This window comes from Salvelinus alpinus, chromosome 19 (genome assembly GCF_045679555.1).
Source record: "Salvelinus alpinus chromosome 19, SLU_Salpinus.1, whole genome shotgun sequence".
NCBI lineage: Eukaryota > Metazoa > Chordata > Actinopteri > Salmoniformes > Salmonidae > Salvelinus > Salvelinus alpinus.
In genome coordinates, this window is record NC_092104.1 from 31976360 (window position 1) to 32002595 (window position 26236).

Consider the following 26236-nt stretch of genomic DNA (forward strand, 5'->3'; position numbering starts at 1 on the left):
AAAATAGTCTAAATTGGTGAAGTGAAAAAAAAAATTGAAAAGTGGTGCGTGCATATGTATTCACCCCCTTTGCTATGAAGCCCCTAAATAAGATCTGGCACAACCAATTACCTTCAGAAGTCACATAATTAGTTAAATGAAGTCCACCTGTGTGCAATTAAGTGTCACATGATCTCAGTATTTATACACCTGTTCTGAAAGGCACCAGAGTCTGCAACACCACTAAGCAAGGGGCACCACCAAGCAAGCAGCACTATGAAGACCAAGGAGCTCTCCAAACAGGTCAGGGACAAAGTTGTGGAGAAGTACAGATCAGGGTTGGTTATAACAAAAATATCAGAAACTTTGAACATCTCACGGAGCACCATTAATTCCATTATTAAAAAATGGAAAGAATATGGCACCACAACAAACCTGCCAAGAGAGGGCCACCCACCAAAACTCACGGACCAGGCAAGGAGAGCATTAATCAGAGGCAACAAAGAGACCAGCTGAAAAGCTCCACAGCGGAGATTGGAGTATCTGTCCATAGGACCACTTTAAGCCGTACGCTCCACCGAGCTGGGCTTTACTGAAGAGTGGCCAGAAAAAAATAAGCAAACATGTTTGGTGTTTGCCAAAAGGCATGTGGGAGACTCCCCAAACATATGGAAGAAGGAACTGCTATGTCTGGCACAAACCCAACACCTCTCATCACCCCGAGGGCACCATCCCACAGTGAAGCATGGTGGTGGCAGCATCATGCTGTGGGGATGTTTTTTATCGGCAGGGACTAGGAAACTGGTCAGAATTGAAGGATGGCGCTAAATACAGGGAAATTCTTGAGGGAAACCTGTTTCAGTCTTCCAGAGATTTGAGACTGAGACGGAGGTTCACCTTCCAGCAGGAGTATGACCCTAAGCATACTGCTAAAGCAACACTCGAGTGGTTTAAGGGGAAACATTTAAATGTCTTATAATGGCCTAGTCAAAGCCCAGATCTCAATACAATTGAGAATCTGTGGTATGACTTAAAGATTGCTGTACATCAGCAGAACCCATCCAACTTGAAGGAGCTGGAGCAGTTTTGCCTTGAAGAATGGGCAAAAATCCCAGTGGCTAGATACGCCAAGCTTATAGAGACATATCCCAAGAGACTTGCAGCTGTAATTGCTGCAAAAGGTGTCTCTACAAAGTATTGACTTTGGGGGGGGGGTGAATAGTTATGCACGCTCAAGTTTTCAGTTTTTTTGTCTTATTTCTTGTTTGTTTCACAATAAAAAATATTTTGCATCTTCAAAGTGGTAGGCATGTTGTGTAAATCAAATGATACAAACCCCCCAAAAACCAATTTTAATTCCAGGTTGTAAGGCAACAAAATAGGAAAAATGCCAAGGGTGGTGAATACTTTTGCAAGCCACTGTATATATATATTTGAACATGCAGCTAAATGCAAATGCAGTTAATTCATGACATATCATGAACAGTTTCATCATGTAGATAGAAATAAATAGATAAAAAGAAAACATGCAATACTTTATTATTCTTATTTAATGACCTGTTATTCATACTTCTTAATTCATTATGTCATATAGAACAACTAAGTTAACCATGCTGCCAAACATACCCCTACACACAGTAGAACATCAATTTATGGATTGACTTGATGGGATGATTGACTCACCACAGGGAATGTGTGTGCACATGTTTGTGTGCGTGTGTGAGGGCAGGGTGAGATAGTTTTGGCAATGGGGAACAGGTGAAGGTAGAGGGTGATGATTTCAGCACTTCTTCAAGACAAGCCAACCCGTGTTGAGTCATCTCCTGGGCTCACCCAACAGATGAACAACCGTGTGTCGAGCTACACCCCCCTATTTCAACCTCAGGCTCAAAGCATGCTGGGTATTTGGGTAGCTTAAGAACTGATCTGTGTTGAAGAGACATGTAGAGTCAGAAGAGGAAGCACCAGGAGGGTTATGGGAAAGGGAACACACTACTAGTATTGTCTACTCTAACCTACTCTGGGCTTTTAAGATTACTTTATCAAAATGGTGGATTTACCATGAGCATCAAAGAACTCCTCCTCTGAGCTGTCCTCGGAGTCTCGTGCAATGCTCTGCATCCTCCATTCAGAGAGGCTGTGGCGTGACGGGCTCGCTGAGACACACAAATAGGGGAGAGAAACAAAGAGTACCGCTGTTATTTTAAGACCCAACTGAATCATATTCTTACTGACATATGCTCAAACTGACACACACACAGTGTTATATAAACACTCAACAGTGTCTGTAATGCTTGATTTGATCACAGAAGGATTGCTCAGTGGTCAGGAGGGGGTGTGAAGAGTGGAGTACAATGTAACACATAAACCACGAACACCATGACAGCCAATTAGCACACAGAAAAAAGAGCCTGGACTAAAAGTAGGACTGTCCATCATATATCTTTGTTGTTTGCCTCCAATATGATCACTGAGGAGGAGTGGGGAGGGGAGGGGGTCTCTTTGAAACCCTGGCTGGCACATGCTGGATGCTCATGGGCTGGGAAGCGCAGCTGTGCCTGTCAGCCCATAGACGGGAGCCGCAGGGGTGGAGAGGAGGGTCAGTGTGTAGAGTGTCAGCCTCCTCTAGCCTATAAATAGCCCAGGAGAGCTCTGGAGAGGGGGGTAATACTGGGTGAAATGAGTCTGGCTAGTGGAGAGACAGAGGGTCCAGGTGGCAGGCAGGATTCTGACTGCTGCTTAGAGGTGGGGATGAGGACAGGGGTTGTGCTGTCTGTAAGATAGTTTTTCTAAGCAGGTGCAAAAGATCTGGATAAAGCTGTGACAGTGGTACTGAAGCTACAGCACCTAGATACATACTCACTAACACATGTATGTACACCACCTGCTTGTAAAATTACATTTTGGAAAATTAATTGTCAACAGTGTTAACTCGAAATGACACAACGACAAGGTTCCAGTTTAACAAAGTTTACTATACTATATGAACACACTACAAGCAGCCATTACACTCAAGGCCAGGTCTATCAACGACAATACTTCATGCGCATGCGCACTCTTGACTGAGTGATAGCCCCGTAATAACAGGAATATAGGGATACTTAAAACATGAACTTAACTATCTCCCCCTTTTCTTTAAAGACAAATAAAACATCAACAACATAATTAAATGTCCAAGTATTATTCAAGATCCCCATTACAAATGGGTTGTGTGACAGTTCTTATTTGTATTACTCAAGCTGCCACTTTCCATTACTGAGAGCCTGTAGGAGCGAGAGCCTGTAGGAGCACAAGACCGGATGCTCCTTTTTTAGTCAGACAGTCAGCAAGCTGTACCTTTGTGGTCTACAACAGAATCCGCTGGATTCTCTGTGCTTGAATAAGTTCCTTGATGCTGAGTCTTTTCTCTGTGACAGACTTGGTTGACTTCACAGCATCAACTAATAAGTAGTTGTCAGTGACACAAACTACAGGTAGAAAGTGCTGTTTTGTCTCACCAGTGGTAAGCTCTGAGAACAGAGTTGCAAGAAAGATAGCATTGTCAACTCCATCCATTCTCCAGCAAGTCCGCTTCGGACAACCCTTGTGATCCTTTTTTGACTGCCAACAGATAGGTGAGAATCTTCCTCCTTCACCCATTAACACGATTAGATGTCCACCTTGTGTGCCTCCATCTGTAAGGTTCCCTAGCGAAGCATCTCTGAAGACAACTAGTTTCAAAGAGTCATCTTTTCCAACATGCTGAAACTTTAAAATCACTTGTTGTGATTACGAACAACTTTGTTTGCCTCATGAATGGTTTGTACAGTGGCGTGTTTTGTGTTAGATGCCAAGTTGCAAACATCAAACATTACATCAGGTCTACTCTGTCTATCAACCCATAAAATTTGTCCTATCTTTGACCTCAATTTATCAGCTTCAATTCCACATAGAGGGGAATTCCTTTGTACGGCTCTTGAAGAATCCATGTGGATGGGTTGAAGATTCTTGATATAGCTCTCCTGTTGCATCAGTATTTTGCCATCAACTGTAATAAACTCTATGCCAACATAACAAAAATGTATGATCATGCTCCTCACGGCCAACCTAGAAAACAGCTTTGAGGTGTGGAATCACAGTTGAAGCAAAGGTCTCTGAGCCACCCCAGATAAAGTCATCAACATGACAGGCAAGTACTCCAGTCACATTGCAGTCTTGATCAAGCCAATAGAAGACTGCAGGATCCACTTGTGACATTTTTCCACCTGTATTCAGCATTGTTGCCTTGACTTTGTTGTACCAGTAGAGTGATCCATCTGCCAGTCCATACACACACTTTTTTAGTTTCCACAGTGTTCCTTCGCCTTTAGCTTCAGGCCGAGGTCGGATGTGAATGTCCCTTGACAGCTCTGTTCCCTGCAAAAATCCAGATTTGATGTCTATGGAATTAAGTTTCCATTTTTTCTGGCAGATCACTGACATCAGCAATCTGAGTGACTCTGAGGCGCATGTCAGTGAGTCTTTTGGGAGTTCTTTAGCAGCCAGCTCCTCAAAACCTCTAGCCACTAGACGTGCTTTAGGCACTATTCCAGTTAAGGATTCTTTAAGGTTACACACCCACCTTGTTGAGACGCATTTTTGGCCAATGTCTTTGACTTCCTCAAACACTAAATTCTTCCTCCAATTACTGAGCTCATCTAGCTTAGCTGAGTCAAATGACACGTCCTTTGTTTCAAGTACATCATCATTTTGAATGTCATTCTGTTTTTCTCGATTTTCCATTGATTCAATTCTGATATTATCTACAAGTGACAGGTCAGCTGACCCTGTTGTACCAGAAAGTGTAGCTGGTTCAGAGTACTGCAAGTTGTACCAGTTCTTGTGTTTTACTTTTCCTGCTCGTCCAATGACGGTTGCTGTGTGTGGAATACCACTTTCTCTGTCCATGTATTTAACAGTTAGTCCTGTTTTCAGATTGGAACAACCATGTTCTCTTAACACATATGGCTGTTGTTGAATGTTTTCCTCATTTGAACGCTCAATAGTATTACCTGTTGCATGGTTAAAGGTCTCTGCTCCATTTCCTGTGTCAGTTTCAGTGTCCATATCATTGGATGTGACATCTGGTAGGTTTGTGTCTGTTACTGTGTCCTTTTTGTCATTTTCATTAGGAGACTGATTCTTAGCTACAGCCCCTCTATCTTGTTGATCATTTACTTTCCGCAATCTTGAGTGATGCACCCTGACAATCATGCCTTCGTGCCTCACAAATATCACCACACCATCTTGACCAATGACTACTCCCGGTCCTTTCCACTCTTGACAGTCAACTCGTTTGTAGTACACTTTGTTTCCAGTTTCGTACTTCTCATCATCATTATTCCCTGAACTGCTGAGTAACTTCTGAAGTCTGTCAACTGTATCATGTCCAAACTGTTTGTAAAGCTTTTGCAATACTTTGTGTTTTTCTTTAGTGCTCATGTTCTCTGTGACTGTCAGAATCTCCATGTGCTCTGTGTCAGTCAGAATCTCATTTTTGCATGGACTCTGTGAGATGTCTTTGTCTAAAATGTTTACACAATAGTGGCCTGAGGTAGTAAGTTCAAGAGTCACTGGTTGTTTAAACATCACTGCCTAGACATTTTTTATGTCTAGTACAGCCTCTGCCTTCTTGAGGGAAGCTTTGCTGAACAGCAAAACCTACACTCGATCCCTCTGATGTCAACAACTACAGACCAGTATCCCTTCTTTCTTTTCTCTCCAAAACTCTTGAACGTGCCGTCCTTGGCCAGCTCTCCTGCTATCTCTCTCAGAATGACCTTCTTGATCCAAATCAGTCAGGTTTCAAGACTAGTCATTCAACTGAGACTGCTCTTCTCTGTGTCACGGAGGCACTCTGCACTGCTAAAGCTAACTCTCTCTCCTCTGCTCTCATCCTTCTAGACCTATCGGCTGCCTTTGATACTGTGAACCATCAGATCCTCCTCTCCACCCTCTCCGAGTTGGGCATCTCCGGCGCGGCCCACGCTTGGATTGCGTCCTACCTGACAGGTCGCTCCTACCAGGTGGCGTGGTGAGAATCTGTCTCCGCACCACGTGCTCTCACCACTGGTGTCCCCCAGGGCTCTGTTCTAGGCCCTCTCCTATTCTCGCTATACACCAAGTCACTTGGCTCTGTCATATCCTCACATGGTCTCTCCTATCATTGCTATGCAGACGACACACAATTAATCTTCTCCTTTCCCCCTTCTGATAACCAGGTGGCGAATCGCATCTCTGCATGTCTGGCAGACATATCAGTGTGGATGACGGATCACCACCTCAAGCTGAACCTCGGCAAGACGGAGCTGCTCTTCCTCCCGGGGAAGGACTGCCCGTTCCATGATCTTGCCATCACGGTTGACAACTCCATTGTGTCCTCCTCCCAGAGCGCTAAGAACCTTGGCGTGATCCTGGACAACACCCTGTCGTTCTCAACCAACATCAAGGCGGTGACCCGTTCCTGTAGGTTCATGCTCTACAACATTCGCAGAGTACGACCCTGCCTCACACAGGAAGCGGCGCAGGTCCTAATCCAGGCACTTGTCATCTCCCGTCTGGATTACTGCAACTCGCTGTTGGCTGGGCTCCCTGCCTGTGCGATTAAACCCCTACAACTCATCCAGAACGCCGCAGCCCGTCTGGTTTTCAACCTTCCCAAGTTCTCTCACGTCACCCCGCTCCTCCGCTCTCTCCACTGGCTTCCAGTTGAAGCTCGCATCCGCTACAAGACCATGGTGCTTGCCTACGGAGCTGTGAGGGGAACGGCACCTCCGTACCTTCAGGCTCTGATCAGGCCCTACACCCAAACAAGGGCACTGCGTTCATCCACCTCTGGCCTGCTCGCCTCCCTACCTCTGAGGAAGTACAGCTCCCGCTCAGCCCAGTCAAAACTGTTCGCTGCTCTGGCACCCCAATGGTGGAACAAACTCCCCCACGACGCCAGGTCAGCGGAATCAATCACCACCTTCCGGAGACACCTGAAACCCCACCTCTTTAAGGAATACCTAGGATAGGATAAAGTAATCCTTCTAACCCCCCCCCCCCCTTAGAGTTAGATGCACTATTGTAAAGTGGTTGTTCCACTGGACATCATAAGGTGAATGCACCAACTTGTAAGTCGCTCTGGATAAGAGCGTCTGCTAAATGACTTAAATGTAAAAATGTAAATGTAAATAGTAAGGGGATATCTGTAGGGACCACCTCTGTTTCAATGTGACACTTAGTCTGACCAATTTTTGCTGGTATCTTAACTCTCTTGGTAGAATGGACAATTCTCCCATCTCCAAATTTGAAAGCTCTTTTGCTTGGTGTGTCAATCATATTTTGTACTTCTTTCATATTTAGTTCACTGACATAGCTATCAAGCCATTTTGCACCACACACTGTCCGTGTACATGCAGTATCAATCACAGCAGATCCTAAGGATTCAACTATAAAAATCTCAGTATCAGATTCATTTGAAAACAGTGTAATGTTACACTGCTCTATCTCTGTGTTTACATTTTCCTCTGTTAGTTTAACTTGTTCATTTTTATGAGGACAGTCTTTAACCCAATGGCAAGTGCTTTGACAAATAGCACATTTCGATCTCCTTCCATATTTGTCCAAAGGATTTGTGCCGGGAAATGGCGCCCTCTTCTGGTTGTCTTGAGAACGTGACTTGTTGGCGCCTTTTCTCTGCTGCTCCGTGTAATATGCTGCGTCACTCACTTGCTGTTATTGGCGCGACAGACGTCTTTTCACCCAAAATTATTTTTAGTGCCGACTTCATATTTGCAAAAGTCAGCACAATACAAGCAGTCAAAGCCAACTGTTTCTCCGTACCATCTAGACAGGCAGTGTCTAGCAACTTGAACGCTAACACTGCATCCAGGAGAACCATGTCGTACTTGCGCATTCTATTGTACCTCTGTTCGAAATCAATGATGTAGTCCGTCATTGCAACCGAAATATCTCTCGTAACACTGTCAAAGTTTGAATATGCCTCGTAGGCACGGTCTTTCTCTTCTTTAAGAAATACAGAATCCAGTGCTGTGATCAAAGTTCCCATACCGTCATCCTTGTTCAAATCCTCAACGGATATTTCCAGTGCTGTATCTCTCGCTCTTCCCTCGAGCGATAATACCACCGCAAGTGCTTGCTTTTTCGCGTCCAGATTAGTAACGCGTGTCCAGATTCCAAGTTCATTTTTCCAACTTTCGTACGACCTCTTCTCGTCGAAGCGAGGTGGCACATTGTAGTTAGAAACCATCCTCTGCTACCAATGTTAACTCGAAATGACACAACGACAAGGTTCCAGTTTAACAAAGTTTACTATACTATATGAACACACTACAAGTAGCCATTACACTCAAGGCCAGGTCCATCAACGACAAGACTTCATGCGCATGCGCACTCTGTGATAGCCCCGTAATAACAGGAATATAGGGATACTTAAAACATGAACTTAACAAACAGTCCAATACCTCCACACAGATACAGACGATTGAGCTCAAACATCTCACCTCCTCTCTTTGATGAGCGGGAGGATCGCGAGGAGGTGGACCACTGCTTGGTGAGCCCTGCTCGTTTTGTTTGGAGAGTGTCTCCCCCGCCCCCTGCACTGACCACCTCCTCAGCTTCTAAAGAGTTGATGGTATCTTTGACCTCCTGATTCTTGTCTGGGGATGAAACAGCTCCATTGGCCTCGGTGGCCTCCTCTGCCTGGCTGAAATGGGCCATCTTCTGGGCCAGGGCCAACTGGGTCTCCAGCTCCAGCTGCCTGATGTCCTCGATGGTCAGGCCGTACCACTCGTCCTGCCAGCACCAGGCCTGCCGGTGGGCCCGCACCATCACCTTCCTCAGCCCTGGGAAAGGGGAGGGAGAGAGTTTGGACAGACAGCACTAGAAAACATCAGGGCATCCCATCAGGCCGCCACCTCTAACATCTTGACACGATGTCAGCTGACGTTTACTAGCTAAACTAGTCAGCAGCAGCATGCCTGTAGTATGGAAACACTACTGCTCCTTGGACCAAGCACTCATATTGCCCGCACCGAGCAGGGATATATTAAGGTATTGTTCAAACTACTCTTCCAATGGCTCATCCCATCTCATACGCACCTACATCATGGATGAAGCGCTCAATCTTGGACTGCATGCCCCAGTAGCGGAACTCCACCTTGCACAGTTTGTAAGCACACATGATGGGCGTCTTCCCCGGGTTGTTGTTGTACTCCTCGATCCAGTCCTCCTGCAGAGGCCCTCTCTTGGTCTTGTCTGACCTGTAGATTCGAGGGTCCTCCTCTTGTAAGTACTCATGTGGAGTGATGGGATCTTTGACAATGTCGATGGGGTCTGCAAGAGAGAGTCTGACTTCAACATGTGCCACAAATAACATTTAAGGTGCCTTCAGAAAGTATTCACATCTGTCAAACCAGCCTTCGCTTTGGCTCCCCCTCCTGTCCAGCTCAGGCGTTCGGCGTCGCAGGCTTTCTAGTTCCTGCTGAACCTACTGCTGGCAAACGCCCTTCACTCATCAACCCCGGACTTATCTCGTCATCATTACACACACCTGGTTCCAATCCCCACTCTATCACTGTATATATACTCCCTCTGCCATTTGTCTTTGTCGGCCATTGTAAATGTTACTTGTTTTACTGAGAGGAATCTCTCCTACTATTTCCTGAGTACTTTATATTTTGCACTTTGGGTTCGCCCTGTGCCTTTTTGTTTATGAAGATATATTTTGAGCACAACAGCGTTTGGGTTTCGTCCCGCTGTGATCTATGGTGCTTAAATAAATTCAGTAGTTCTTTTTTTTTTTTTACCCCTTTTTCTCCCAATTTCGTGGTATCCAATTGGTGGTTACAGTCTTGTCTCATCGCTGAAACTCCCGTACGGACTCGGGAGAGGCGAAGGTCGAGAGCCGTGCATCCTCTGAAACACAACCCAACCAAGCCGCACTGCTTCTTATATAAAACACTAATACATCTTGATTACATAAGTATTCAGCCCCCTGAGTCAATACATGTTAGAATCCTGAACTTACTTAGGCTTGTGATAACAAAGGGTTTGAATACTTGACAAGACATTTAAGCTTAATTTTTTTAATTTGTAAAAATAAAAGAACATTATTCAACTTTGACATTATGGGGTATTTTGTTTACGCCAGTAACACAAAATCACAATTTAATCCAATTTAAATTCAGACTGTAACACAACAAAATGTGGAAAAAAGTGGAAGCAAACGGCCACCAGTGGGCCTCTACTCTACTGGCTGCTGTGTGAGCCCAGGAGCTTCATTCTAACTCTGGTGGAGGTCATGCATCAGGAAGCCCTTAACAATAACCATGGCTATTCAAACAAGACCACTAACCTAGACCTGTCATTTTGACTTTACTGCTGCAGGTAGTTGAAAGTTGTCCATAGTGAGGAGAAATCATCACCATCATCTAACAGTGCTGTCAATGTGGTCTGAGGCTCTATTGTCCTTCTAATATCCCCCTATTTGTCCCATACTGGCACCACCTTACCCAGAGTCCTTAGCCTCTTCTCGGCTGGGGACATGTTGAAGACGTCTGGCTGGTTTCCTGTGTCTGGCTTGTAGTACGTCTCAATGTCAATGGAGAACTTCTCAACAAAGGGACATGTATACCTGGAGGAGAGAGGAGAGTAAGCTGAGAGGCGTCTGTAATAAATAAGCACAATATGTTGACCTGGACACAGTATATCCCCACAGAAAAATACTTTGTGTATGGTGGAAACATTTCAGTAATTTAGCAGGCGCTCTTATCCAGAGCAACTTACAGGAGCAATTAGGGTTAAGTGCCTTGCTCAAGAGCACAGACAGATTTTTCACCTAGTCGTCTATGGGATTTGAATCAGCGTCCTTTCACTTACTGGCTCAATGCTCTTAACCGCTATGCTACCTGCCGATGTCTCTGTTATTTAGTAGGTTCTGGGCTAAATGATGGGCAAGTCTAAAAAATGTCTACCTGGCAAGAGCTAACTACTGTTCGTCTTTGTTTATGTCTGTCACTCTAGATCTTTCTCACCCTCACACTCTGTCTCTGGCTCCAGGCGAGGTGGAGAGCTGTTAGCCCATCTGTCGTCTGCAGCAGAGCTGTCACTGCTTTGATGCAGACGGCTCCAGTCTATCAATACCTTGACAGTGTTTTCAAGGGGCGCTTCTCATTTCAGCAGCCTCACGCCTGTAGCTCTGCCCAGGCCCCAGACAGACAGACAAACAAACGCACCCTAAGTCTAGGGGGTCATCAACTCCTAACGATAGGCTGGCTAGCAGAGCTGCTGACTGGATGACTGCCCATGTCTTGGTTGGCACGCTCTGCAGTGTTCTGATAACTGCTCTGGAATCTTTTAGCTTTGCTTGGCTCTTTACTTGGCTAAGCAGATTGGATAAACAATCACTCCATTATGGATAAGATTTGATGTTGAGAACAACCCATCAGACAGCTCAAACTATGGGCATGGGTATAAGCTTAGAGTAAACGGTCTCACCAACTGTACTGTAGGGGCTGCTGTATAAGGGTGGTTCTCCTGTGTGTGGGGGGTGTAAAGGTGGTTCTCCTGTGTGTGGGGGGTGTAAAGGTGGTTCTCCTGTGTGTGGGGGGTGTAAGGGTGGTACTCCTGTGTGAGGGGGGTGTAAGGGTGGTTATCCTGTGTGAGGGGGTGTAAGGGTGGTTCTCCTGTGTGATGGGGGTGTAAGGGTGGTTCTCCAGTGTGAGGGTGGTGTAAGGGTGATAGTCCTGTGTGGGGGGGTGTAAGGGTGGTACTCCTGAAGGGGGGGTGTAAGGGTGGTACTCCTGAAGGGGGGGGTGTAAGGGTGGTACTCCTGTGTGTGGGGGGTGTAAGGGTGGTTCTCCTGTGTGTGGGGGGGTGTAAGGGTGGTTATCCTGTGTGTGGGGGGTGTAAGGGTGGTATTCCTGTGTGGGGGGTGTAAGGGTGGTACTCCTGAAGGGGGGGGGGGGTGTAAGGGTGGTACTCCTGTGTGGGGAGGGGTGTAAGGGTGGTACTCCTGAAGGGGGTGGGGTGTAAGGGTGGTACTCCTGAAGGGGGTGGGGTGTAAGGGTGGTACTCCTGAAGGGGGGGGGGGTGTAAGGGTGGTACTCCTGTGTGGGGAGGGGTGTAAGGGTAGTACTCCTGAAGGGGGGGTGTAAGGGTGGTACTCCTGAAGGGGGGGGTGTAAGGGTGGTTCTCCTGTGTGGGGGGTGTAAGGGTGGTACTCCTGTGTGGGGGGGAGTGTAAGGGTGGTACTCCTGAAGGGGGGGTGTAAGGGTGGTTCTCCTGTGTGTGGGGGGTGTAAGGGTGGTTATCCTGTGTGGGGGGGTGTAAGGGTGGTTCTCCTGTGTGAGGGGGGTGTAAGGGTGGTTATCCTGTGTGTGTGGGGGGGGGTGTAAGGGTGGTTCTCCTGTGTGTGTGGGTGGGGGGGTGTAAGGGTGGTTCTCCTGTGTGTGGGGGGTGTAAGGGTGGTACTCCTGTGTGAGGGGGGTGTAAGGGTGGTTATCCTGTGTGAGGGGGTGTAAGGGTGGTTCTCCTGTGTGATGGGGGTGTAAGGGTGGTTCTCCAGTGTGAGGGTGGTGTAAGGGTGATAGTCCTGTGTGGGGGGGTGTAAGGGTGGTACTCCTGAAGGGGGGGTGTAAGGGTGGTACTCCTGAAGGGGGGGTGTAAGGGTGGTACTCCTGTGTGTGGGGGGTGTAAGGGTGGTTCTCCTGTGTGTGGGGGGGTGTAAGGGTGGTTATCCTGTGTGTGGGGGGTGTAAGGGTGGTATTCCTGTGTGGGGGGTGTAAGGGTGGTACTCCTGAAGGGGGGGGGGGTGTAAGGGTGGTACTCCTGTGTGGGGAGGGGTGTAAGGGTGGTACTCCTGAAGGGGGTGGGGTGTAAGGGTGGTACTCCTGAAGGGGGTGGGGTGTAAGGGTGGTACTCCTGAAGGGGGGGGGGTGTAAGGGTGGTACTCCTGTGTGGGGAGGGGTGTAAGGGTAGTACTCCTGAAGGGGGGGTGTAAGGGTGGTACTCCTGAAGGGGGGGGTGTAAGGGTGGTTCTCCTGTGTGGGGGGTGTAAGGGTGGTACTCCTGTGTGGGGGGGAGTGTAAGGGTGGTACTCCTGAAGGGGGTGTGTAAGGGTGGTTCTCCTGTGTGTGGGGGGTGTAAGGGTGGTTATCCTGTGTGTGGGGGGGGGGGGTGTAAGGGTGGTTCTCCTGTGTGTGGGGGGTGTAAGGGTGGTTCTCCTGTGTGGGGGGGTGTAAGGGTGGTTCTCCTGTGTGAGGGGGGTGTAAGGGTGGTTATCCTGTGTGTGTGGGGGGGGGTGTAAGGGTGGTTCTCCTGTGTGTGTGGGTGGGGGGGTGTAAGGGTGGTTCTCCTGTGTGTGGGGGGTGTAAGGGTGGTTCTCCTGTGTGTGGGGGGGTGTAAGGGTTGTTCTCCTGTGTGTGGGGGGTATAAGGTTGGTACTCCTGAAGGGGGGGTGTAAGGGTGGAACTCCTGAAGGGGGGTGTAAGGGTGATACTCCTGTGTGTGGGGGTGTAAGGGTGGTTCTCCTGTGTGTGGGGGGGGTGTAAGGGTGGTACTCCTGTGTGGGGAGGGGTGTAAGGGTGGTACTCCTGAAGAGGGGGGTGTAAGGGTGGTTCTCCTGTGTGGGGGGTGTAAGGGTGGTTCTCCTGTGTGTGGGGGGGGTGTAAGGGTGGTTCTCCTGTGTGGGGATGGTGTAAGGGTGGTACTCCTGAAGGGGGGGTGTAAGGGTGGTTCTCCTGTGTGTGGGGGGTGTAAGGGTGGTTATCCTGTGTGTGGGGGGGTGTAAGGGTGGTTCTCCTGTGCGTGGGGGTGTAAGGGTGGTTCTCCTGTCTGTGTGTGGGGGGGGGTGTAAGGGTGGTACTCCTGTGTGTGGGGGTGTAAGGGTGGTTCTCCTGTGTGTGTGGGGGGGAGGTGTAAGGGTGGTACTCCTGTGTGGGGAGGGGTGTAAGGGTGGTACTCCTGAAGGGGGGGGGGTGTAAGGGTGGTTCTCCTGTGTGGGGGGTGTAAGGGTGGTACTCCTGTGTGTGGGTGGGGGGGGGGTGTAAGGGTGGCTCTCCTGTGTGGGGGGGTGTAAGGGTGGTACTCCTGAAGGGGGGGTGTAAGGGTGGTTCTCCTGTGTGTGGGGGGTGTAAGGGTGGTTATCCTGTGTGTGGGGGGGTGTAAGGGTGGTTCTCCTGTGCGTGGGGGGTGTACGGGTGGTTCTCCTGTGTGTGTGGGGGGGGGGGGGTGTAAGGGTGGTACTCCTGTGTGTGGGGGGTGTACGGGTGGTTCTCCTGTGTGTGGGGGGTGATGTAAGGGTGGTACTCCTGTGTGGGGAGGGGTGTAAGGGTGGTTCTCCTGTGTGTGTGGGGGGGGGGGGGGTGTAAGGGTGGTACTCCTGTGTGTGGGGGGGTGTAAGGGTTGTTCTCCTGTGTGTGGGGGTATAAGGTTGGTACTCCTGAAGGGGGGTGTAAGGGTGGTACTCCTGAAGGGGGGTGTAAGGGTGGTACTCCTGTGTGTGGGGGGTGTAAGGGTGGTTCTCCTGTGTGTGGGGGGTGATGTAAGGGTGGTACTCCTGTGTGGGGAGGGGTGTAAGGGTGGTACTCCTGAAGGGGGTGGGGTGTAAGGGTGGTACTCCTGAAGGGGGGGGTGTAAGGGTGGTACTCCTGTGTGGGGGGTGTAAGGGTGGTACTCCTGAAGGGGGGGTGTAAGGGTGGTTCTCCTGTGTGTGGGGGGGGGGTGTAAGGGTGGTTCTCCTGTGTGTGGGGGGTGTAAGGGTGGTTCTCCTGTGTGTGGGGGTGGTGTAAGGGTGGTACTCCTGTGTGGGGAGGGGTGTAAGGGTGGTACTCCTGAAGGGGGTGGGGTGTAAGGGTGGTACTCCTGTGTGGGGAGGGGTGTAAGGGTGGTACTCCTGTGGGGGGGTGTAAGGGTGGTACTCCTGTGTGTGGGGGGTGTAAGGGTGGTTCTCCTGTGTGTGGGGGGGTGTAAGGGTGGTTCTCCTGTGTGTGGGGGGTGTAAGGGTGGTTCTCCTGTGTGGGGGGGGGGGTGTAAGTGTGGTACTCCTGTGTGTGTGGGGGGGTGTAAGGGTGGTTCTCCTGTGTGTGGGGGGGGGGGGGTGTAAGGGTGGTTCTCCTGTGTGTGGGGGGGTGTAAGGGTGGTACTCCTGTGTGTGGGGGGTGTAAGGGTGGTTCTCCTGTGTGTGGGGGGGGTGTAAGGGTGGTTCTCCTGTGTGTGGGGGGGGGGGGTGTAAGGGTGGTACTCCTGTGTGTGGGGGGTGTAAGGGTGGTTCTCCTGTGTGTGGGGGGTGTAAGGGTGGTTCTCCTGTGTGTGGGGGGTATAAGGGTGGTACTCCTGTATGGGGGGGTGTAAGGGTGGTACTCCTGAAGGGGGGGTGTAAGGGTGGTTCTCCTGTGTGTGGGGGGTGTAAGGGTGGTTCTCCTGTGTGGGGGGGGGGGGGGGTGTAAGGGTGGTTCTCCTGTGTGGGGGGGGGGTGTAAGGGTGGTACTCCTGTGTGTGTGGGGGGGGGGTGTAAGGGTGGTTCTCCTGTGTGTGGGGGGGTGTAAGGGTGGTTCTCCTGTGTGTGGGGGGGTGTAAGGGTGGTTCTCCTGTGTGTGGGGGGTGTAAGGGTGGTTCTCCTGTGTGTGGGGGGTATAAGGGTGGTACTCCTGTATGGGGGGGTGTAAGGGTGGTACTCCTGAAGGGGGGGTGTAAGGGTGGTTCTCCTGTGTGTGGGGGGTGTAAGGGTGGTTCTCCTGTGTGGGGGGGGGGGGGTGTAAGGGTGGTTCTCCTGTGTGGGGGGGGGTGTAAGGGTGGTACTCCTGTGTGTGTGGGGGGGGTGTAAGGGTGGTTCTCCTGTGTGTGGGGGGGTGTAAGGGTGGTTCTCCTGTGTGTGGGGGGGTGTAAGGGTGGTTCTCCTGTGTGTGGGGGGTGTAAGGGTGGTTCTCCTGTGTGTGGGGGGTATAAGGGTGGTACTCCTGTATGGGGGGGGTGTAAGGGTGGTACTCCTGAAGGGGGGGTGTGAGGGTGGTACTCCTGTGTGTGGGGGGGGGGGGGGTGTAAGGGTGGTACTCCTGAAGGGGGTGGTGTAGGGGTGGTACTCCTGAAGGGGGCAATAGTCTCACACCTTGTGCGGGTATAGGGGTAGGCGTTCCAGGACTCCTCCTCCACCCGGAGCGCTGCCTTGGGCAGGATGGAGCAGAACCAGCTGGGGATGTGCATGCCGATATGGTAAACCTTGTGGGTGTACTGTCCGATTCCCCCTGGGCCGTTCTCATACGGCTTGTTCTCCAAGATCTCCACTCCGCTGCCCTCGCCACAGGTCTCATCCCGACTCTTTTTCTGTTCAGATCACAATACAGTTATGGGTTAGGTGAGGCAGCATAGGTCAAAGGTCAACTGAGGACTGAAACGAGGTTAAACAAGGGAGGTCAGGTGAAGCACCCTGATGTGAAGACAGAAACAAGTCAAGAAAATGGCTACCTGGATTATCTGCATTGACCCCCCACACACACCCATTTTTATGCTGCTGCTACTCTTTGTTTATTATCTGTGCATAGTCACTTTACCTACATGTACATATTATCTCAATTACCTCAACTAACCTATGCCCCAGCACATTGACTCTGTACCGGTACCCGCTGTATATAGCCTAGTTACTGTTATTTTATTGTTGCTTTTTTATAATTTGTTTGTCTATTTAAATACTTTCTTAAAACGCATTTTTCTTAAAACTGCATTGTTGGTTAAGGGCTTGTAAGTAAGCATTTCACGGCGCATGTGACAAATAAAATTTGATTTAAAAACCAAAACAAATTTTATTTTTATGAATTTAAACACAGAGGATGTTGTCATTTAGCTTCAACAGAATAGGTGAATCACCAAGACATGCTGTTGACCTACACTGCTAAGTCAGGAGAGCTGCCGATCCAGCTCAGTGAAACACACCTTTCCCATATTTACATTCCATGTACACCACAGTAATGGGGGAGGGGAGGGGGCTGGAAGGAGACGTCATAGGGGACTTAATGGTTTGATGACTTTACTTTTCAAACATCACGCAGTGGGATCCACCAGGGAGAGGCTTCCTGCTGATGTAGAAACAAGGCAAACAGGCGTGCTAAAGGTACATTAGGGAACAGAGTCCAAGTGCTGAGGATGGTGAAAACGTGAGGGTAAGAGCAAGGACTACAGTATGACGTTCCCAGACAGTCTGAGTTAATATCAGCGAGTCAATATTACATGTGCATGTAATACCTTAGCTACTACCAGCTTTTACATAATGCTCTAGGAGGGAGAGGGACAACAGGAGGGAGAGGGACAACAGGAGGGAGAGGGACAACAGTAGGGAGAGGGAGAACAGGACAGCAGGCAGTGAATCAGTGGGGTAGTGGGGAGATGAGATGTGTGCGGCGAGGCATCCACCCCTCCAGCCCCCATTACCTTTGACAGGTTGTTCATTAGCCACCTACCCTGCTCTCAACAGCCGGACAAAGCTCCTCAGACACAGCACAGACACTGACTGACTGACTGCAGAAGCACACAATACACACACACACACAAATATACACACAAACACAAGCAGATGCTCAAAAACACTCTGCAACGCATACAGTATAGGCCTATGTGCGCATAGCCACACACACGCACGCCCATATATAGACACAGCCAGACGCTTACACAAACATACTGTAGTTTGTACACACCCACACACAGAAACGCACACCCACACACATGCAAGGCACTTTATTATCCTGCTGACAGGTGCCTGTGGCCTGCAAGCCCGGGTGCCACTGGCCAGTATCAATCCTAACCTCCTGCCAGAGGCTGGCTCTTGGTGCTCTGCAGCTCACAAGAAACCATCAGGAAGATTAAAAATCCCAGGCCACGGCTCAGCCCTCCCCTTAGGGAATAGGCCTAATGTTTTGCTTGGATCTGTGTGCAAACCATAAAGGGTCTCCAAACAAAACTGAAAAAAAGGTGAAGAGAAAGGGAATGCAGGCAGGGGCATTCCATTGCTATTTCTATTTATGTCTCTTTCCTCATTGGTTTGACATGTTTCCAGGAGTTAAACCCAAACTGACCGAGAGAGGTATGGTTACTAAAGGATAAATTACATTCAGAAAGGAAGCTACATTACATGAAGTTATTCAGGAAGGACTAAATATAGAGGACAGTCTGTCTGTAATCTATCTGTTCAGCTTCCTCATAACTACCTGGCTGGCTGTATTGACTGGCATAACCCTCATGACATCCGATCAGGGAAACTGGAAGAACAAAATGGTGGGTGGTGAATAAATGCTGGAAGGGGAGGGAGAGAGTGAGAGAGAAAGTGCCCACTTAATTTAACTTACACCCTGCGTTTGTGATATCTTTGCAAATCACAGTCGCGATAATACATTGACAATTAACTATCAATTTAGGAGGCAGCATGATAAGGTTTAAAGGTAAACAAGAGACAGCAGTGTGGAACATGGAATCAGGAGGAGTCTGGCCTGCTGGAGTGAAGACAATCTTACAGTACAGAGAAGCTCTTCATTGTACTGAGAGGCTCAGGGTATTTTTTTCTTTTTTTTCTATGTTTTTATTGAAGAACACAAAGATAATACAAATACAGTTAAAGAACAACAAAAAAGGTCTGGCAGGTACAGCACACATCATACGTTCATCATCTTTGAATTAGATCATTTTGAAGTACAAAACCCATTTTTCCCAGTATTCCTGGCCTCTCTCCTCATGAGTTCTTAAAGCAAAGGTCATACGCTGAGAGGTCCAAGCTTGAGCCACCATGGTTACACTGGGGATAAATCAGGGGCAGGAATTCTGCCTGGGGTTGCCCTGGTAACATGCAGTAATGAAGACAGGGTATCCATCCACACCCTGCCTCTCCTACTCTCCCTAAAATATATTTCCCTCTCTGTTTCTACCCTCCCCTCTTCCGCTCCATCTCTAACTCTTCCCCTCACGCTCTCGGTTTCTTCTCCTCACCGTTTCTTCGCCTCTCTCACATGCTCTCTCTCTCTCTCTAACAAAACCTGCCGGCATGCTGCTGACGTCATGGTTGCCATGGTAACAGTGCTCTACAGTGTGACCATTTTACTCGTATATGCGCCTAAATATTTTGCTGTGCGACCTGAAAAGGTGGAAAAGGGGAAAGTAACTATGGGTCACTAATCCAACAGGTCAATTTAACACCATCCTTCCTCCCTTGCCTGCCTCAGCCTGCTTGTAAACACTCTATCCTTTTGGATTCTCCCTCTGTTCACTTTGCTGAGGTTCACAAGTACCTATGGAACTGGGCCAGAATCAATGGCTCTGGAGCTCAACCCCAATTGTGGAAATGACTGATCAGCCCCTCTTCCTTCTAGTGTCAAAGCCCTTCCTCTGATCCAGTTCTATTAAAACAGGCTAGTACAAGTCCATACAGTACCCAACACCCTTAATACAGTACTGACAAAGCACTAAAGAGGCAGGGACACAACTTTTATGACTGCCTTGGGGCATGTCTGTTCACATGACCATGTTCAAACCCATTTAGAAGGAAATGCAGCTCAACCGGATTAGTGGCCAGTGCTGTACACCCGAGGATAATGCAAACTGTACAAACTGTATTTAGTGTACAGTGGTAGGCAGGGGAAGAGGGCTGGGCTGGCTACATGTAATGCAGCTAAGTAGGAACAGCTGCAGTTAAATCAGCCTGAATAGTAGACATAAGATAATTCAGAGGAGTGTTGATTGAGATTCTCAATATCCTGTGTTAGCAGCTTCTTCATCATCCCTACCTAGTGCCTACAAGCAAAATGTTTCTGGCGTCTAAATAAACAACAGAACAAATGAATCCATTAGAGACATTCCTCCCGGGGGAGTATGGTCTTTCCTAGCAGCTTCAGACTGGCGGCTTTCACGTCACAGCAGTTTCTGCCTGCTGTAAGAGAGTAGCAGAGTACCCCTCCCTCCCTGGACAAAACACACACCCAGCTGAGGGAGGGAGGGAGGGAGCCTCAGAGAGTTAAAGTAGAGATAATCCATCAGTACACAGCTCCTATTGCAAATCGATTCAGCCGCGGGACGACTTAACTTGAGTGGATGGTCGGGGGCCGGAACAAAATAACAAATCATTTGTTGACTAAAAAAATATTTTAAAACCTGGCTTACATTTGAATACGATCACGTGTCTCTCTATTATGTGCGGGAATACTTGGGAACAGATTTCTTAAATGAAAATCACTTAGAGTTGATTTCCTGGTGTTTTTACAGTATTTTATGTCAAACAAAGAAAATTAAACCACCCAAAAAGTTATTACTTATTTATTTTTGCTCAGAAAACTTTGGGGTACAACATTTTTCAGCGTGGGCCACCAGTTTGGGAACCCGGCTGTATCCCAACATTAAACACTGTGTGACCAATCAATTTATAATTGAGCACTTTAATGACCAACCGCGGTAGAAAATCCCCTGTATTACAAAACCTCCCCCTCCACTCCACTACAGATTTGTTGTCCAGTGAGTGTTCTATTGAACTCTGGGGTGGAGGTGTTGTCCTGGAGGTGAGGGGTCAGGAGTTACAGGTGGAGCGTGTGTCTGTTGGCCTCACCTGGATCATGTAGAGCTGGGCGATGCGGTACTCGTCCACGCTCATTGGCATTGGGATCCGGTACTCCTTGATCAGCATGGTGAGTCTGGGGTGGGGGAGAGGGGCCAGGAAAAGGGGAGAGGGACAGAGGGAGGGGAGGGGGGCTGGTGGTGGGAGGGACTGGGGGGTTTCTATGTGTGACTCGTCAGTTCACTGCTGCGTCCTCATCGATGTTGCCTGTGGATGAGAAGAGAGACATAATGGTAAGATCGCTGAACAGTTAAAGTAGGCTTGTGCGGTATACCGTATATACCGTATACCGGGGTATTTGGAAATAGCCACATGATGCTCTTTCAATAACATCAAAACTTTCTTTGAAGTTTTTCAATACCATTTAATATGTGTAGCAATTTTTTAAGTAAATACCTGCAGTCAACTTGTGCAATGCATTAGGGGATAAAGCAGATCACGTTCTTATTTCACCTGTCACATTATTTTACATTATGAAGCTTACTTAGTTCCCCAGCACAGCTGAGCCAGTCACGTGTTTGTTTGTAAATGTCACAACAGGAGAAACAGGAGCAGGTGTGTCCAGCTGTGTATTGACAGGGGTTGCATTTTATATTGAAAGTCAACAGTGTTTTTTTGCTTCAATAAAATGATCAGGGAGGTGTAACTATAGTGCAACACATTCGGCATAAAACAGTGTCATTTTCATCAGATGAAAACAGAAGTGCAATGCTATTTGGCTGGCAGTCACACAAGTAAATGAGCTTAAAATGGAAAAGCAAGGTATTTTTTGCAAAAACGATGTATGGCCATCATAATGTTTAGGCCTATCATAGAAAGAATGTAGCCAGCTACATTTCCTAATGTTTTGCTTAAAGTTAATCTTGCATTTTACCTGAGAAAAATAGGCTGGCTACACTGAGAACAGCACCAGAGAAAAGAAGCTCCACATCAGTGGGAGCGCTGTCTGCTGATAGAACTCCCGTTCCTGAATTTTCATCCCAGTGAAGAAGTGCAACTGATGCACAGAAGGAGTCTGATGCCGAGCAGAAATCACAATAAGAAGCATTTTAGATGTGTTTACAAAACGCAGCAAGATATTTCTTATACGTTTTATTTTTTTTTCCTGCATAAAAAACGCAGCATTATGCATTAACACGAGCCCTAGTTTAACTTGCTAGTGGTTGAATTAATAAGATGACGTGGCGGTACCTTGTTTGGAAGAAAAGCCCTTTGGATGAGTTATTTGTACAGCTGCCACTGCTATTTTGATTTACTTGATTTTTCAAAAAGCAGAGCAGGCAGGCCCATTGCCTTAGTGACCCCAGACTCCACACAGACACAGCATGTAGACATGCTGCTGAAGAGCCAGTACTGCATGCATCAAAACTTTGTACATTTGCACATTGTCCCTTGTTCACATTCACTTATAAATGTCCAAACATATATGTTTATTGGTGTTAAAATAGAGAAAGTATGCTATTTGGAGGACCAGGCTACTGATGTCATGCAGAAGCTGTTGTTTTGTCTTTATGCTTTTTTATAAATACAAGTTTGATGTCGGACTACAATAGAATGTCATGATGTCGTTATGACAATTGTCTACAAAAATGTCGATAGACTGACTGTAAACCAGCCTTTAGATTGTTTCCACTGATCCAATCCCATTTCCCCATTATCCTGAGGCCTAACCTGGGGAGAGAACCCAGAGCATCCACTACTGATTACCCCAGCATTGCGTAACCATAACGCTCCCCCCAATAGCAGAAACTGTGGTCGTATATGGCTCCCAGCCATCCCATCTAACTATGGTAGTGCCCAACTCACGACCATTAGGTCGCTAATAGCCTGGTACTCAGGGCTCTATTGTCCCTCTTCCAGTGCATCAACAGTTGAATTAAATGTGTTTTGTTGTGTAACATGTTACTATTAATGGTCCCAAACAGATTTCACTTGGTTTCCCAAATAAAGCACTGGGTATCTGCAGAAACAGGGTTGGAGAGCCCATGGCATACAGAGTTTGGAGGAATAGAGGCTGCATGCTCCTCAAACAGTGGTTGATGCATGGAGTGAAATAACCGGAGTAGCCGATTGAAAAACGAGCCAGTGGGAAAGCGGCCTACATTCGCTATTCCAGTGAATACTGATGACATGTCTTCTTTCCCCTGCCCCTGTTTCTGCCCATTTGATAACGGGCCATTCTAAATCTAAACTAATTTGACATATTAGTAAAGACAATATTAAATTGAGAATAGTCTGATGGGTGAAAATATGATCACTTGATGAAAGAACAGTGTGTGCAGCCTGAGGCAAGGAACAGATCGCAAGATTTCTTTGCAATTTTCTCAAATCATCGATAGCCTATATGCATATGCATATGTTTTCATTTCTAAGACATTCTAAGGTTTGTATCATTCACAACTGGTTGCCAAATAACTATAAAACTAACATATAGGACCTGTTTCAAATGATCACTTTTACACTCAACATAGCCACTTCATATACGCACTCGCTCCAGAATGGGAAAAATATCCTTTCTATTTTATTCAGCTAAGTTCAATTATATTCTTCTTACTATAAAATCATATAATATAAAATAATGGTACCAGACTTCTAAGCATATCTTGTCTTCTAAATGAACAAGCGTACAGCCTATAGCCAGATAACATACAGTAAGCCAACTCATATTCTGTTCTTCTGAAATACATTTTCTTCCTATCATAATGTTTCTTTAGACTTGCCTAAAATAAAGAATGGATTTATTGTGATGGTGTATATTAAATTGATTTATTAGACAATAACCGTCTGACAAAATGTTATGACCACAGCCCTGGGTCAGTGACCTGGCAGCGGGGTGCCAGGACAACAACCTCTCCCTCAACGTCAGCAAGACATAGGAGCTGATCGTGAACTACAGGAAACGGAGGGCTGAGCACGCCCCTATTCACATTGACGAGGCTGTAGAGGAGCAGGTTGAGAGCTTCAAGTTCCTAGGTGTTCACATCACAAAGGAATTAATATGGTCCACACACACACCAACACAGTCGTGAAGAAGGCATGACAATGCCTCTTCCCCCTCAGGAGGCTGAAAACATTTAGCATGAGCCCTCAGATCATCAAAAAGGGATACAGTTGCACCATTGAAAGCATCTTGACTGGCTCTCTCAACGCTTGGTATGGCAACTACTAGGCATCCGACTGCAAGGAGCTACAGAGGATAGAGCGGACGAGCTCCCTGCCATCCAGGACCTCTATACCAGACGGGGTCAAAGGAAGGCCCTAAAAATTGTCAAAGACTCCAGCCACCCAAGTCATAGACTGTTCTCTCTGCTACCGCACGGGAAGCAATACCGATGCACCAAGTCTGGAACCAACAGGACCCTGAACACTTTCTACCCCCAAGCCATAAGACTACTAAAAAGTTCACCAAATAGATACCAGGACTATCTGCATTTACCCTTTTGATTAATCACATACACTGTTGCTACTGTTATTATCTATTCTGTTGCCTAATCACTTTACCCCTACCTACAGTGGGGAGAACAAGTATTTGATACACTGCAGATTTTGCAGGTTTTCCTACTTACAAAGCATGTAGAGGTCTGTCATTTTTATCATAGGTACTCTTCAACTGTGAGAGACGGAATCTAAAACAAAAATCCAGAAAATCACATTGTATGATTTTTAAGTAATTAATTTGCATTTTATTGCATGACATAAGTATTTGATCATCTACCAACCAGTAAGAATTCCAGCTCTCACAGACCTGTTAGTTTTTCTTTAAGAAGCCCTCCTGTTCTCCACTCATTACCTGTATTAACTGCACCTGTTTGAACTCGTTACCTGTATAAAAGACACCTGTCCACACACTCAATCAAACAGACTCCAACCTCTCCACAATGGCCAAGACCAGAGAGCTGTGTAAGGACATCAGGGATAAAATTGTAGACCTGCACAAGGCTGGGATGGGCTACAGGACAATAGGCAAGCAGCTTGGTGAGAAGGCAACAACTGTTGGCGCAATTATTAGAAAATGGAAGAAGTTCAAGATGACGGTCAATCACCCTCGGTCTGGGGCTCCATGCAAGATCTTACCTCGTGGGGCATCGATGATCATGAGGAAGTTGAGGGATCAGCCCAGAACTACACGGCAGGACCTGGTCAATGACCTGAAGAGAGCTGGGACCACAGTCTCAAAGAAAACCATTAGTAACACACTACGCCGTCATGGATTAAAATCCTGCAGCGCACGCAAGGTCCCCCTGCTCAAGCCAGCGCATGTCCAGGCCCGTCTGAAGTTTTCCAATGACCATCTGGATGATCCAGAGGAGGAATGGGAGAAGGTCATGTGGTCTGATGAGACAAAAATAGAGCTTTTTGGTCTAAACTCCACTCGCCATGTTTGGAGGAAGAAGAAGGATGAGTACAACCCCAAGAACACCATCCCAACCGTGAAGCATGGAGGTGGAAACATCATTCTTTGGGGATGCTTTTCTGCAAAGGGGACAGGACGACTGCACCGTATTGAGGGGAGGATGGATGGGGCCATGTATCGCGAGATCTTGGCCAACAACCTCCTTCCCTCAGTAAGAGCATTGAAGATGGGTCGTGGCTGGGTCTTCCAGCATGACAACAACCCGAAACACACAGCCAGGGCAACTAAGGAGTGGCTCCGTAAGAAGCATCTCAAGGTCCTGGAGTGGCCTAGCCAGTCTCCAGACCTGAACCCAATAGAAAATCTTTGGAGGGAGCTGAAAGTCCGTATTGCCCAGTGACAGCCCCGAAACCTGAAGGATCTAGAGAAGTTCTGTATGGAGGAGTGGGCCAAAATCCCTGCTGCAGTGTGTGCAAACCTGGTCAAGAACTACAGGAAACATATGATCTCTGTAATTGCAAACAAAGGTTTCTGTACCAAATATTAAGTTCTGCTTTTCTGATGTATCAAATACTTATGTCATGCAATAAAATGCAAATTAATTACTTAAATATCATACAATGTGATTTTCTGGATTTTTGTTTTAGATTCCGTCTCTAACAGTTGAAGTGTACCTATGATAAAAATGACAGACCTCTACATGCTTTGTAAGTAGGAAAACCTGCAAAATCGGCAGTGTATCAAATACTTGTTCTCCCCACTGTATATGTACATATCTACCTCAATTACCTTGTACCCCATCGACCCGGTTCTGGTAACCTGTATACAGTGCATTCGGGAAGTATTCACACTTTACTTTTCACACATTTTGTTACATTAAAGACCTATTTTATATGGATAAAAAAAAATCCCTGACCAACATACACACAATACCCCATAATGACAAAGCAAAAACAGTTTTGCAAATGTACAAAACAAATACTGAAATATCACATACAGACCTTTTACTCTGTACTTTGTTGAAGCACCTTTGGCAGCGATTACAGACTTGATGCTACAAGCTTGGCAGACCTGCATTTGGGGAGTTTCTCCCATTCTTCCCTGCAGATCCTCTCAAGCTCTGTCAGGTTGGATGGGGAGTGTCACTGCACAGCTATTTTCAGGTCTCTCCAGAGATGTTACATTGGGTTGAAGTCCGGGCTCTGGCTGGGCCACTCAAGGACATTCCGACACCTGTCTCGAAGCCACTCCTGCGTTGTCCTGGCTGTGTGCTTAGGGTCGTTGTCCTTGGGGTCGTT

The 26236-nt window shown here is 47.5% G+C and overlaps 1 protein-coding gene across 3 annotated transcripts in view; it reads right to left on the bottom strand.

The window, feature by feature from the left end:
• Positions 1-26236, bottom strand: part of LOC139545360 (membrane-associated phosphatidylinositol transfer protein 2-like) — a 107226-nt gene that overhangs the window by 27407 nt on the left and 53583 nt on the right. For all 3 annotated transcript variants that reach the window (XM_071353059.1, XM_071353057.1, XM_071353058.1), the window contains exons 2-7: positions 20576-20791; positions 16109-16323; positions 10515-10636; positions 9103-9336; positions 8505-8846; positions 2040-2135 (exon numbers count right to left, since the gene is read on the bottom strand). In XM_071353059.1, coding sequence (XP_071209160.1) covers positions 2040-2135; positions 8505-8846; positions 9103-9336; positions 10515-10636; positions 16109-16323; positions 20576-20653 — 1087 coding nt within the window. In that variant the 5' untranslated portion in view covers positions 20654-20791. The remainder of the gene's footprint in view (positions 1-2039; positions 2136-8504; positions 8847-9102; positions 9337-10514; positions 10637-16108; positions 16324-20575; positions 20792-26236) is intronic.